The sequence below is a fragment of the Mugil cephalus genome, chromosome 3 (genome assembly GCF_022458985.1).
Source record: "Mugil cephalus isolate CIBA_MC_2020 chromosome 3, CIBA_Mcephalus_1.1, whole genome shotgun sequence".
In the NCBI taxonomy this organism is placed as follows: Eukaryota; Metazoa; Chordata; class Actinopteri; order Mugiliformes; family Mugilidae; genus Mugil; species Mugil cephalus.
Window position 1 is genome coordinate 6048839 of NC_061772.1, and position 13645 is coordinate 6062483.

Genomic DNA, 13645 nt, shown 5'->3' on the forward strand with positions numbered 1-13645 from the left:
CAGGCTCCATTTATTCAAATGCTAAACATCCTTTTGAATATCCCAGGCAGCCTCTTTGCTGAATCCTACTCAGCAAACAAATGAGGATGAATGGCTCAACATGAAAGCTGTCTTTAAATGCATAATGCTCTCTTTTCATATTTTCCATGAGAGTTGTAGGCCCTGTAGCAAGTCTGTGTTTTAAAAATCAGTTTGGAAATTATCTGTGAAATTATCCGTGAAAGTTCCAGAATGAAAAGTCCCAGGACAAAGTTTCAAAGCTTCAAGCGAGGAACCTTCTTTGTCTTGAAAGCCAAAGATGAAGTATGTACATGTTGCACATAAAAATGTTGCTCCTACAAAGAACGACGACCACCATGGTGCATTTGGCAATCATAACCAATCATGACAGGTACCACTAAAGACGGACAAGGGCCGGGGATTATAGCGTTTATAGCAGCACAGTCAGCAGCTGCTTAACTCAGTTTGGGATCAAATCGGCCACAGCACAGTTCTTGTCTGTGGCAACAGCAGCTGAGACTCATGGGCATTTTAGTGCCATAACCTATATCTATTTATTTAATTTATGCACAATCCAACAGTAGGTTGTATTTTCACATTCACCTCTGACTGTATAACTACTTAATGTAATATCCAATGTATTAGTTTGAGCTGTTTATTCAACTTCCTGTATTCAGGGGTGAGTTTGATGTGAAGTAACCTCTATAGATGAGTATGATTTCCCTACATAACGAGTAAATTCTCTGTTAAGAAGTGCCAGGAATGACGGCCTTTATGATGACTGTCAGGCTTCATTGTGGATCTCCTCGTCAGTGGTGACAGTTTACATTCTTGCTGCTCATGGCAGAACAATTAAACCTGCACACTCTTGTCCCGTCTGAGTGCGTTGACTGCAGGTCATGTTTCTCTGCAGTCCAATCCTCTGGCTGCTAACAGATGTTTTTTGACCTGAATGTTCAAGCCCTCTTCATACCCAAAAGTAAAAGATTTCTATTCACCAACATCTTCCTGTTGTAGACAACAGTGTACAAGAAAAAGACGTCTGACTGTTGGTTTCACCTCTCATTGACACTGCTTCATATTTAAGGTTCACTATTAAAGGGCCACGGTATATTTTTTGTTCAAGGAGTTAATTATACTGAAAAAGGTTGACAGATTAAATTTAGAAATTTAGGCAGTTGGCCTGTCCTTTAAGTTTCTGACAAAGGTCTGAGTTGGAATATGTTAGCTTATGTATTAGAAGTGGCAGACGTGAATGGTAAGTTAATGTTTTATTAGTTTTTTATATACCTTAGTTAGTTAGTTAGTAAAAAAAGTTAGTAATTCTCATTGTCCTCATCTTTTTGTTATTCCTTTACGTTTCTGACATTAAGTTACCTTGCCAACTGTCGCCTCAACTTTGCAACAGTTGTCTTGCAGCCGTGGTCTCATGACTTACAAGCAATGCTAGCACTTGTTCTGTCAAGCCTCGTGTATAGACAACTTCCCATCCTGTAACCACAAGCTTGCAAGTTCCATTTGACGGCAGAGGGGTAAAAAGGGTAAAAAAAAAACAAAACCAAGCACAGTGGCCATTAGTACCTGTGATCACTGCTGTATGATGTTTGGTTAAGTCAGCTCCAGGGCCCTAGAGTTGGTTCAAGCATGCAAATGATTTACTGGGACAAGAACACATACGAAAAAGCAGGCAAAGTGTGTCCTAAATAGACCACTGATACAGGATGTATAGTTTAAATAGAGTGTGTCAGTGTTGGGCGATGGTGGTTTTGCTGCAGAATTTGGTTTGTCGTGCTTACGATGCAGCGCTGGTTCAATGGAGCCGTATTAAATTTCTAAGTTTAATTACCGTACTTTTAACAAGGGACTCTGATGTAAGACTCCCGTGTCTGTTTCCCGTTGCCAGCACATCCGTACGTCTTGGTACAAAGTCAGAATTACTGGAGCTTTCTGAATAATTCAATGTCAAGTCGGAAGTTTTTAATTCCAGTAACTTTGACATGACGTAAACTGTAACAGAGCCAGAGCTCCATTGTTTTCTTTGTAGTGTGACAAAATGTCTAGGATCTAGGATGAAAAGGTGGGTAAACTTACCAGACTAAGAAACACAGAACCTGTGTGTTGGTCTTAGTACGATCTTGTGATGTGTCTTTTTTTTGATTAGGCTCAGTGTCTTTCTACTCTGTTGTACATTTGTAGTTTAAAGGTTAGTGGTGAATGAATCCAAATAATCCAGTTATTATATATTATAGATACATTCAATGATTTTGCTACTGAACATGTACCTTTCCCTCTCAGAGCTAGTGTAGTTTAGGTAAGTACATGACATTTTTCCTTGACCAAAAACTCCCCAGGAGACAATTTTGGAGGCTCGCCCGTGTTTCAGTGCGGTGCCAGCTTTGAAGCGCTCTTGTCGTGATGACATTCCTTTAATTCAACACAACCCACATTGTTGCTGCTATGACTATGAGCCGTGAAGACAGTGAGTTTAAGCTGTGAGCGAGCTATCATGTTCTGTCATTGCCTGATCCTCAAGGTGAATGAGCGTGGATGTTTTTGCTGCTGAGCTGTTTGGAAGTCCGTACGGCGGATTTGTCTGTGACGGCGGAGTTGAGTCATGATTCCAGTCTAGTGTTCTGGTCAGATAGGTGCATTTATGTGTATCTTGATAGACCACGCTGCATTCGGAGCGATGATATGTAAGCTTGGGGGGGGTTGCAGAGCTGTGGGTGGTCCCTGGCTCATGAGACGAGGAGCCAGTGACGCTCCACTCCCACTGCTACCGGTCCACACTCTCATGGCATCATGGTCCATTTGTTGGAGAAACGAAATATTTCCTCTGTAGAGTCTGTGAGTGCTCACATCAGTAAGTGTCTTCTCCTCATAATTAGTCCCAATTATCAGGTGAAGATGTTTAAAGTGAACACCTGTGTTGTCTCAGTCAGGTGCACTTGAGTCTGATTCATGATGTGACACATCGCCCAATTAGAAAAACAAGGAAAACAACAGAAAACAAAGTTAGTTGTGTTCATAGTTGTAGATATTTTTCACTACCTTTTCTACTACATGTTTAAATCATCGACTATAAACCCTCTGTGACAAAGAATGTTACATTTCAATCACTTGGTTGAATTGTAAACATTTGCATTTAACCACAATAGACTTTTTTCTATTGAACGTTTAAGCATTGTCTGATTCTCCTGAATTGTAACGAGTAACATTCTCCTCCATAAATATGTATGTAGTCATATGTGTTTTTACAACGAACCCTTTCAGATGTACATGAATTAGATGAATTAAATAGCAGATACACCAGACGTGAATGTTTTGTATTTGCTTCCAGGGACGTGCTGCTGGTCACGCTGTGATAAATATCTCACGGGTTGTTTCACAATCAACAGACTCAATCCTGTATGTGGCTAATGTGTCTGATTGTGGTTGTGAATTATTCAAATTGAGTTTCACCAGTTACACTGATTGCGTTAGAAGAACCCGGAGGGAGTGAGCCAGATGTTTCCCAGGTGTTTGTCGTATTTCAGAAAACCATTACAAAGAGCTTCAGTGAAATGGCCACGAGTCTGTTTTCAATATCTGTCTTGGAATTTGACCTACATTTACATGCCAACAAAAACATCGATTTGTTCTTACAGCACTGCTGTGTTTTATGTTAGAAGTCACATGAAAACTAGGTGTCTTAAATGTATAGTTTGAACACTGGTTCTCCAGAGTTCACCAAGAACTGAATAATCTTCCTCATCACAAGTCATAATTATTTCACTGTCTGACCTATCTTTTGCTGCTGACGTTTTTGTAGTCTGAGCTTCCTGGCCTAGTTTCTTCCCTGTGGGCTTTTTGGATATGAAAGTAACCAACGGATTAATCCATTCAGTCCTTAATACTTCTGCTACTTTGCCAGGGTTCATTTCATTGCACTCAAGACTTTATTGTGAACCACTGTGTTGCTCCATTCAACACTTCTGTTAGAATTGGGAAAAAATAAGAAAATAGAATTAAGGGAAGTTGAATACTATCAACTTTCTACCTGAGTAAAAACACAACTTTCATCGTCATTGTGAAAAATTTCAACAGATAGAATGTAATCATCAGTCTTAAGACAGTGACTCTTTCACGTGGGCAAGTTTGTCACCACAGAGTCACATTATAAACGCAAAGAGAATGGATTCACAAGAAGTCAAGTAAGAAAAAGTTGTGGTTTCTAATCTCATCGGCCACACGAGCCTGAGAGCAGCTTCATCGTGAAGCCGACGCGGGGTCGCCAGCACAGAGTCGATGGCATGTGTCACGAAGCTTAATATCAGCTTTGCCGTGCTGCATGAATGTGTTTTTGTGGCAGCATGACTGTTTCGTTGGTGCGCTGCAGATGCCTTGCATGAAGAAGGCAGCAAACAGCATTTCCTCACTTCCAAGGGTACAAAGGGTCTTTTTAAAGTGAAACGCCCCAGGGCTGCAGTGCAACAGCAGCCGTTCACTGCAGCGTAACCCGTGACTCTGTAATTATGGGACCCACATGTTAGACCAGTGCGCCACGCCGTGTCATGTTTTTCAGCATAAAATGAATTGATGCGTTTCACACATTTTGGTTCTCTGTGTTTATCACCTTCCATGTCCTGTTACCTGGAGTTCATTTCTATTTGTACTAAAGACATTTTTTTTTTTAAATCAATTTTATAGCTGTGGATCAGTATTAACAGCAATAAGAGTAACAACAGCAGCATGATGTTCTACGTTGCATTGACTCTAAACTACACTGCCCATATTCGTGTTAATGAAAGAAACCAATGTGCTGTCAGCTGTTGGACACGAAGACCATAACTGTTACTTCTTCAGTTAAAGTCAGTCCTATGTTTAGATTAGATAACCAGAAGTGCAGTAAGCAGTAAGTGCATGTAGCATAAATAGTGTGGTATATAAGCAGTATGGTACAGGTTGTTTTTATAGCGTATGGGCAATATTTACAGATAGAAATGTGTGTACAGCTGAGAGCATGGCAACACTTTATATTCAAAAAGGTTCAGTCTAATTAGTTGCATGTTAACATGCCAAACAACTAGCCTCTGTATGCTACCGTGCTAAATTTAGCTTGTGAGTTAGGTAAACTATAAACTGCCGCAGTTACTGTGCCTGTCAGCTTGCTATGGTTAGCTTTTAGTTCAAAGTAATGCTGCGCCACTCTGCAGCTTCATAGAGATGCCACGGGAACATAAACTGTACTAGAGCAAGATGGATTTGCATGATCTCTGAAAGAAGAGGAACCTGCGACACAAAGAAACGATGCTTCCTTGTGTCGTGGCCCCACCTGACAGACACACGACGATGTCCTGTGCCTGCGTGAAGCTTGTTCTCAGAGCAGAGCTTTGAGTGCACAGCTGCCGCCATGTGTTTGCACAAACTGAGAAGTGATGCGCTGCCCATCCAGAACAAGGCTTTTAATTATATTTTTGCTTTATTTGTTGTGTAGCTTTATGCCAGTATATAGAAGCTACTAAATTCAGAGATGGGGCCAGAGGAAAATTGGCGAGTGCAAACGAAGGTAACCCTTCCACCACACACACTCCTTTCCCTCCTAACTTGAGCTCAGCTTCAACTCTTAAACCTGGCGCACTGTTTTTTTTTTTTTTCTCAGCAGCCCTCATTTGTTACTTAAAGTCTGAGTTTTCTCAGTTATTTTCTGTGTGGGGACTTGCTCTTTCTGTTTTGCTCACTCTGATTTTCTCCCCCTGGTTTCTCTTTTTTTCCTCCTCCATATCCCTCACCTCCTTCAGCAGAAGCTGATGTTTGACGGTCACTGCTTCTGATTCTCACGCACACACACAAGTCCAGTGCTGCCTGCGCTGGCACTGCTTGGTCAATGTTTACTCTCCCCCTTCACTCTGAATGACTTTTCAGTCCTGCCTTGGTGTGTGCATCACTTCCGCTTTACTCTGGGTTTAAATCAACTCGATTTGTGCTTCTACAACTGATTATTTTTGTGTCTCTCTGTATTGCCATTAAAGCTGTCGGGAGGCATTAAGATCCACAAAGTTAGGTTTATTTTTTCCTGCTGACAAATGATCTGTTTTGGAGTCTCAGATGCTCCTATTTGAATATGCAATTTACTTTTCTTTCTGGAGCAGGATGCAGATGACAGCTTTACATGATGCAATACAGAATTCCTCTTAAGACAAATATGCTGATTTGCTGTTTCCTCTGGAGCTGTGCCTGGCGCTCTATGCCTGCGTATGATGAAACCGTCCTTTTTTTCTCCTGCGTGTACACCTGCAACTCTGCACTAACCGTTTGCCTCTTTGTTGTTTTTGCGCTCTCTCTATGTGTTCGATTTCCAGGTGAGAATTTTGAGCAGAGTCCACTGCGGAGAACCTTTAAATCCAAAGTCCTTGCACATTATCCAGACAATGTCGAGTGGAATCCATTTGACCAGGATGCGGTTGGCATGGTATGACCTCCGTCATAACATTACAACCTTATATCTTCAAGAATAATGCAGCGGCTGGTTTATACAGTTAAAGTCTGTATTACAAAAAAAGTCTCCAGACTGGACCAGTGATATAAATCTGTTTCCCTCTGGTTCCAGTCTTCATGAGAAGGCTTCTCTTTCATTCTTTTTTCCGTGTGTTCTTCCGCAGCTCTGCATGCCAAAGGGTCTGTCATTCAGGACGCAGGTTGACTCCCGGGAGCCTCAGTTCCACTCCTTCATCATCACCAGAGAGGATGGCTCCCGGACCTACGGCTTCGCCCTCACGTTCTTCGAGGAGGTGACCAGCAAGCAGATTTGCAGTGCCATGCAGACTCTTTACCATATGCACAACGCAGAGCAGTATGACATCTTGCACACTCCCACCTCCCCGCATGGACCTGAGGACCAGCGACACCCGCACACCCAGTCTCGTCCTGTGCTCCATGCTGCGCCATCCATCTCCCGCCTGCAGCGCTTCAACTCGTACGACATCAGCCGCGACACGCTCTACGTGTCAAAGTGCATCTGCCTGATAACACCCATGGCCTTCGCTCAGGCCTGCAGGAAGGTTCTGCAGCAGCTTCACCAGGCCGTCACGTCCCCTCAGCCTCCGCCCCTTCCGCTGGAGAGCTACATCTACAACATCCTCTACGAGGTTCCCCTTCCACCCTCCGGGCGTTCCCTCAAGTTCTCAGGCGTCTACGGGCCCATAGTGTGCCAGAGGCCGAGCACGTCTGAGCTGCCACTGTTTGACTTTGCCATCGGTGAAATGTTTAATTTGCTGGGGGTGGAGAACGTCCTTCAGCTGTTCACCTGTGCCCTGCTCGAGATGCAGATACTACTCTACTCACAGCGTAAGTAGCTGGTCTGCTACTGTTACACTCAGGGCTTTCATGTAACCTTTAAAATCCATACCCATGAGGTCGCATTGATTGAGGAGCATCTGGCTCCCAGTGTAACCATCTGAAAAACAGTCAACCAGAGAAAAAACAGTCAGGCCCGCACCTAAGCCCTGTTGAGTATATACACACTTGAACAAAACAGTAGATATTTTCTAAAACGGGTAAGAAGGAAGTGGGTAAGTAGGAGCAAATCACAATTTAACCGCGACAGCTGTTTCTTTGAGAATCATGAGGTCATGCGATCCTGTTAGTAAAGGCAGTCTCGAGAGATTTCTCCGGGCCCAGTGTCATGACAGGAGACCAGATATTATCTGGGGACCTGGTTATTACAGGCTGGTATAGCTTTAAGGGCGTATTCCCGACATGCTATTCCTCTCCCCAGTCCAGTGTTAAAAAGTGTAGGTTCAGGGGGTTACTGAGGCTGCTTCACCATCTGCCATGTTCTTCTCTAAAGAGTATCAGATAATGTTGCTTGAGAAGCTGAGACCAGTATCATCCTTGAAAAAATATTCATTGAAGAATATTTTTTTTCTTTTGTTAATCCTTCCCAAGTTGCCACTTGAATACCTTGAATGTGTATTAATTTAATAGAAGTTATCTTCAGGACTTGTACTAAACAACCTTTTTTTAACAAGTGTTATAAAATCTGTCAAAAATCTGACAATTAATAACATCACAGGAGCTTTTGAAATATCCTTTAGTGGTTCCAATCACACAGTTTGATCTCTGTTAGGAGTTATTCAGTGGATTTAGTTGCAGAATTAGTTCGTAGCAAAGGCGGCATTCAGGTCATTATTCATCAGTTGCAGAGACTTAAAAAAGTGGGGTCTAATGCTGTGATTGGATCCATTACAATTGCGAGAGAAGCCAAATGGTTTGCAAAACGGCAGGGGCTGGGGGGAGAAGCTCACGAGGGGCAAAGCTCTGGTGTTGCTAGGCAACCCGGAGACAGGGAGGATAGCTGTGATGCAGGATGATTATTATTGGTTGGAAGTGACATCATGCCTCCCTGCACCCCCGTGAGGCTCATCACTGCAGAACATGTGAAGGGTGTTGTGTAGAGTTAAGCCTCGGCGATCTTCCGCTGAAAAGAAATCAGGGGCTGCTATGAAAAGACGCCTAAACACACACGCTGAGGAAAGGGGACGCTCTGCAAACAAGGAGATGGCTGTGTTTGCCGTGTCCTAAAAATAGCAGCAGAATTCATAACTGAAAGCAGAAAAGGAGACGCTGGCCGGCATTTTTTTTACATGAAGCCGTGAAAGATACTATCTGCCCCCTCTCCTGTCATTCTGAAACAGGAAGCTTGTCATATGTCAATGATTGTGACAAGCTGCAATCAAGTCATGTTTTGTTAGAATTATTTCATGGGCGTTTTCTCTGTTAATGTCATTTTTACAGTTGACAGTGACAAGACATTTATGCAGACAGTGGTTTGTGTGAGAGATCATTATTTGTGCCACAGAGATGGATATCAAGGTGAAAAGCACATATTTGACGTTGTTCCTGCACATGTTTGGTTGTGGCTGTAATATGCAGACTCACACTGATGATTCAGTCACGATCGTTAGGTTAATACATTACAATTTAATTTTCATACACTTTTCCCCTTTATTTCTAAACTGCTGATATGAAAGACATCCAGTACTTTCTGTATGTTTAGTGTCTTCTTAGCACACAAGGCTGCATAATCTGCACTCTGCACGTAAAATGAATAGTCAAAACATAACTTCATGTCCAGACTGCTCCCAGCTAAACATTTGTAAAATGTTGAGTGCATTCAGCTTTGTACGTCAGCCGTCCTCGGCCTCGGTTGTTTCTCGTTACCGTGGCCTACTTTAAAAGGAGACTGGTGATGTTAGTATTCTTGTCCCCATCCTGGGAGAGGAAGTCTGCCGAGAAGAGGGATGAGGGGGGAGGCCCAGGCTGGGGTGAGACTCTCTTCCCATGGGGCCAGCACATGACCAAATGAAGGAATGGTATTTACTTTGGCACCTTAATGGGAAAGGCCGAGCTGCAGCCGAACGTTCAGTAGGTGTCAATGGGATAGAGCAGGAATGCAGATGAAGTGGACTGGACACATATTTGCATGTAAACCAGTCGACTCAAGTGCGAAACCCTGAACATGTCGGAGCGCTGCTGTGCGGAGTCATGATAAAGGAATTTAACGTTGGCCAGTGGGCCAGCTGACTGTGGCCTTCAGAGGGCTTCCTCCTCACTCAGGCCAAAACTAATTGCGTGTTCAGGCAGTGAAGAATTTTAGAAATGTCCAAGTTTATCAGCCCTTAAAACGGTCCGTACAGCGTAAATACCAAGGGTAAACAGGGCCGTGTTTAGCCACCAGACTGCAACTTCCTTTCACAGAGTTTGCAGTTTAAGTGGAGACATTTATGGTGCCTTTACCACAGCCTAAAAATGCTACTTTACAGACAATACCAAACATCATCTGAGGACTGCAAACATCTAAAGGCTAGGGTTCCTTCACCCGTGTCTTAGTCTTTCAAATGGGACAGGCCCTGTCATTCTACAATGTGTTAGGTCCACAAATCTTCACAGAATCCAGTTTCTAAACTGGGACTCAGCTAATTCCTTTAAGGGTGGTCATCAATCCACCTCCACCTCCACATGTACTGAGTATTGAGCATTGAACAAGAGTGTGTATTGTAGTAGGGTTAGGTGTTTTCTTCCGTCATATCATGTTAGTCCTCTTTGTGGACTGGGCTCTTAATCCTGAATCTTGAAAACGGTTACTGTGCTGCTTTCTGTGCCTACAAACTCAGTCATGTTGAACCCTCTCCTAGAGACTGTCAATGGCTCTGAAGCAGGTGGTTCCTCCCATCAGTTTCTTTCTATTCAAACTCATAAGATGTAGTCGGCCACTCTTAATAACAAAGCAAATGCCAGTGTGTTACAGAAAGCTGTGTAGTTACCGGAATCAACAATGTAATCCCATTAAAATAACAGGCATGTTGCATAACTCCTCTGTCATGTGTTGTTTACTGGCTCATGTGTTGTACGGGGAGTAAAACACGAGGAAGGAGTTGTGCAACCTGTTTGCCTGTCCGGTAATTTTTCACCAGACACATCATCAAAAGTGCATTTACAGGCATAGTATCACTATGTTGCCTTTGGAACCAGTTGGGGCAGAAACGTTGGAACACAATCAACGAAGCATTACGCTCGTTAGTGTTTAAAAGTGTTCTTCAGTAATTAGATTAGCAGATAAACCTGAACTGAGCCTCGCACATCGTTCCCCTGACAATGTTTGTCTTTTGTGTGTGCGTCTGAAACAGATTACCAGAGGCTGATGACAGTGGCAGAGAGCATCACAGCCTTAATGTTCCCCTTCCAGTGGCAGCACGTGTACGTTCCCATCCTGCCCGCCTCCCTCCTCCACTTCCTGGATGCTCCCGTGCCATATCTCATGGGCCTCCACTCCAACGGACAGGACGACCGCACCAAGCTAGAGCTTCCACAAGAGGTGCAAACACGCAGCCTTCCCTCCTAAATTCTGTTTACATTTTCTCCATGTGTTTTATCGGATTATTATTATTATATAGCTCCTTTGGTGTTGATTTTCAGGGTAAAATTGCAGCTATATTTACTGTGTGACTTGTGCAGAGAGGAGAGAAGTAGAACTGGCCGACAGTTAATAAAATTAAACTTTGTCCCTATGCACAAACTTGCTTTTGTCTCTTTATGAAGTGGTAAAAATATATCAAAGTGTGTGTCTGTTAATTTTCTGGGACACATGCACACACATGCTTGGTACGTCCGTTGTTTTCTTTACAGTCAGGGAGAGAAGGTTTATTGTTGTTATCTGTCATAGGAATGACTTTTATTGTTTATCTAACCTAAGTCATGGAGGAGAGTTTTCCTTCTTGTTCCTCTTCTGGCTGCATTTTAAAGCTGCTGTCGTTTTTAGTTATTTCTGTGAATTGTGTGGTCTGTTATTGCTCTTGGAATAATGTGCAAGTTTAATGTCTCAGTCATCCGTTATCAGGAGCGAATGTTTTGTCTTCCCATTTTACGCACAGACGATGTGAAAGCGTGATATCAGGGTGGCGCTGTAGCTCACCTAGTTGAGTGGATGCCCCCATAAACTGCGACTATAATCACAGTGCATTCCCTATTCAAGCCCGGGGCTTTTGCTGCATGACATCCCCTGTCTCTCATTTAGTACTTTCCGTCTCTCTACACAAACAAAATGTCTGACAACAGCACAAAGGGATGAAAAGTAACAAGCAAGCAAAATGTCGTATTATGTCAGAAGTTAAAGGGGTATAGTTTTTTAGATCTGTAATGATGCTGTTATCAGGAGTGGTTGAGGTTATAAATAGTTTTTTGTATTTCTGTGTTGATCTTACCTAATTGTCTTCTGTCCCTTGTCTTCCTCCAGGCTAACTTGTGTTTTGTGGACATTGATAATCACTTCATTGAACTCCCGGAGGAGCTGCCCCAGTTTCCCAACAAACTTGAGTTCATTCAGGAGATCTCAGAGGTGCTCATATCTTTCGGCGTGTCTCCAGAGGGAAACATTCACTCCAGCGACAGTCGGGGCTTCAGGTCTGTTGATATGGTCTCAGACAAACGTAACGGCAACCTGGCCTCACCCCTCAACTCCTACCTGCTCAGAGAGAATGAGACCATTGCCAGACTGCAGGCTCTGGTGAAGAGGACTGGAGTCAGCCTAGAGAAGGTAAGAAATAATGTAATCATGTTAATTAAAGATGTACCACTTACACAAGTGAGCAGTATATTCCAAATCTTTGTATTCCATTGCAAGCCAAATTTATTCTCACCTGGGTTTGAATGCACTCTCACTGTAATTAATTTTGTTTTTATTTTAGTTGTAAAGTGAATGAATGTGTTGAAATGCAAAGTTCTGTACAGTAGTAGGACAGTAATTGATCATTGTGAATTGAGATAATGCTCTTGATATTATAATTGGTTTTATGCTCGGTTGTCACCATTATTGTAGTAAGGGACAGTAAACTAAAGGTGGAGCCACTCTTACACCACAAACTGAACTGCCATGTCTCAACAGTACAAAAAGGAGGAGACATATATATATATATATATATAGTGAATGATAGTGTGTTGTACTGAGACATGTTTCTATTATTTGGCGTGCCTGTTTTTGTCAGTGGGATAGACTAAATAAAACAAACACTAGTGTTTAATTCAATCCAGTTCAACAGCACCACACAAATTATATCCTCATCCTCCAAAATGAGCATGAATAACCAGCTGTCTTACTCTATTTCAACATCTCAGACACAGAACTGTGATGTCTTTAAGATGTTTTGGTCTCCATCCAAAAGGCTTCATCAGTTTAAAACATTCATCTCCAGTTCCCTTGGATGCACTTCTGATCAATATATCACAGCGAGATGATAGAAACCCTTTATAGACAATGACATCAACAGATGTAGCTGACATCCATCTCATTTCCATTTGGTGATGAAATGCTGTGATGAAATACTCACTCCAGACTGATAGATAGACAAACTAATTGGTACCCAGAGAAAGTTCCTATATGTCCAGTCTAATCAGCTTATGCTTCAGCATTAGCCGTCCATGAATGGATTAGTGCGTCACCTGTGTGTAGTTTTTTAGTGACAAGGTCAGACCGTGCTGATAATTATTCTATACTCAGTGTTGAGTTTCTGTTAAAGAGACTAAATCATGTCAGTAGATGGCAACATTTTTACGTGAATAAGTAAATTGGTTCTGTATGTGTGCGATATGGGGGCTGCGACTTATTTTAGGCCCTTAATGCTGTCATCTGCCCACCTGACCTACTGACATGCTGGGAAAAAACAATGAATTGAGTCATAAATCACAGCACATGCCCTTGACTTCCTTTCCCATAACCTCTCTGGTTCATCATCGGCCCGAGACAACAGATAAGATGACATGAAAAATTCCTGCGTTTTCCTGCATCCTTTTCCCTTCCCTTGTGTTTGGTGTTTTGTGTACTTCCAAAGTGTCTTAATGAATGTCTGTGCACATCAGCTGGAGGTGAGAGAAGATGCCAGCAGCAACAAGGACCCACGGGTCCAGTGTGACGAGGAGGAGCTGAAGATGCACCAGCTCAACATCCAGGTGCGCGAGGTCTTTGCCAACCGCTTCACCCAGATGTTCGCAGACTACGAGGTGTTTGTCATCCAGCCAAGCCACGACAAAGAGTCCTGGTTCACCAATCGAGACCAGATGCAGAACTTTGACAAGGTAAGATTTTGCAGATAGATAAAGATTTTAGTGATTT

The 13645-nt window shown here is 42.8% G+C and overlaps 1 protein-coding gene across 4 annotated transcripts in view; it reads left to right on the forward strand.

Moving 5' to 3' along the window:
- The window catches only part of dennd5a (DENN/MADD domain containing 5A), a 30779-nt gene that overhangs the window by 3972 nt on the left and 13162 nt on the right, over positions 1 to 13645 (forward strand). For 2 of the 4 annotated variants that reach the window (XM_047580137.1, XM_047580139.1), the window contains exons 2-7: positions 5477 to 5548; positions 6342 to 6451; positions 6642 to 7326; positions 10668 to 10855; positions 11774 to 12073; positions 13393 to 13608. In XM_047580137.1, coding sequence (XP_047436093.1) covers positions 5477 to 5548; positions 6342 to 6451; positions 6642 to 7326; positions 10668 to 10855; positions 11774 to 12073; positions 13393 to 13608 — 1571 coding nt within the window. The remainder of the gene's footprint in view (positions 1 to 5476; positions 5549 to 6341; positions 6452 to 6641; positions 7327 to 10667; positions 10856 to 11773; positions 12074 to 13392; positions 13609 to 13645) is intronic. The other 2 variants (XM_047580138.1, XM_047580140.1) reach the window with 1 other exon arrangement.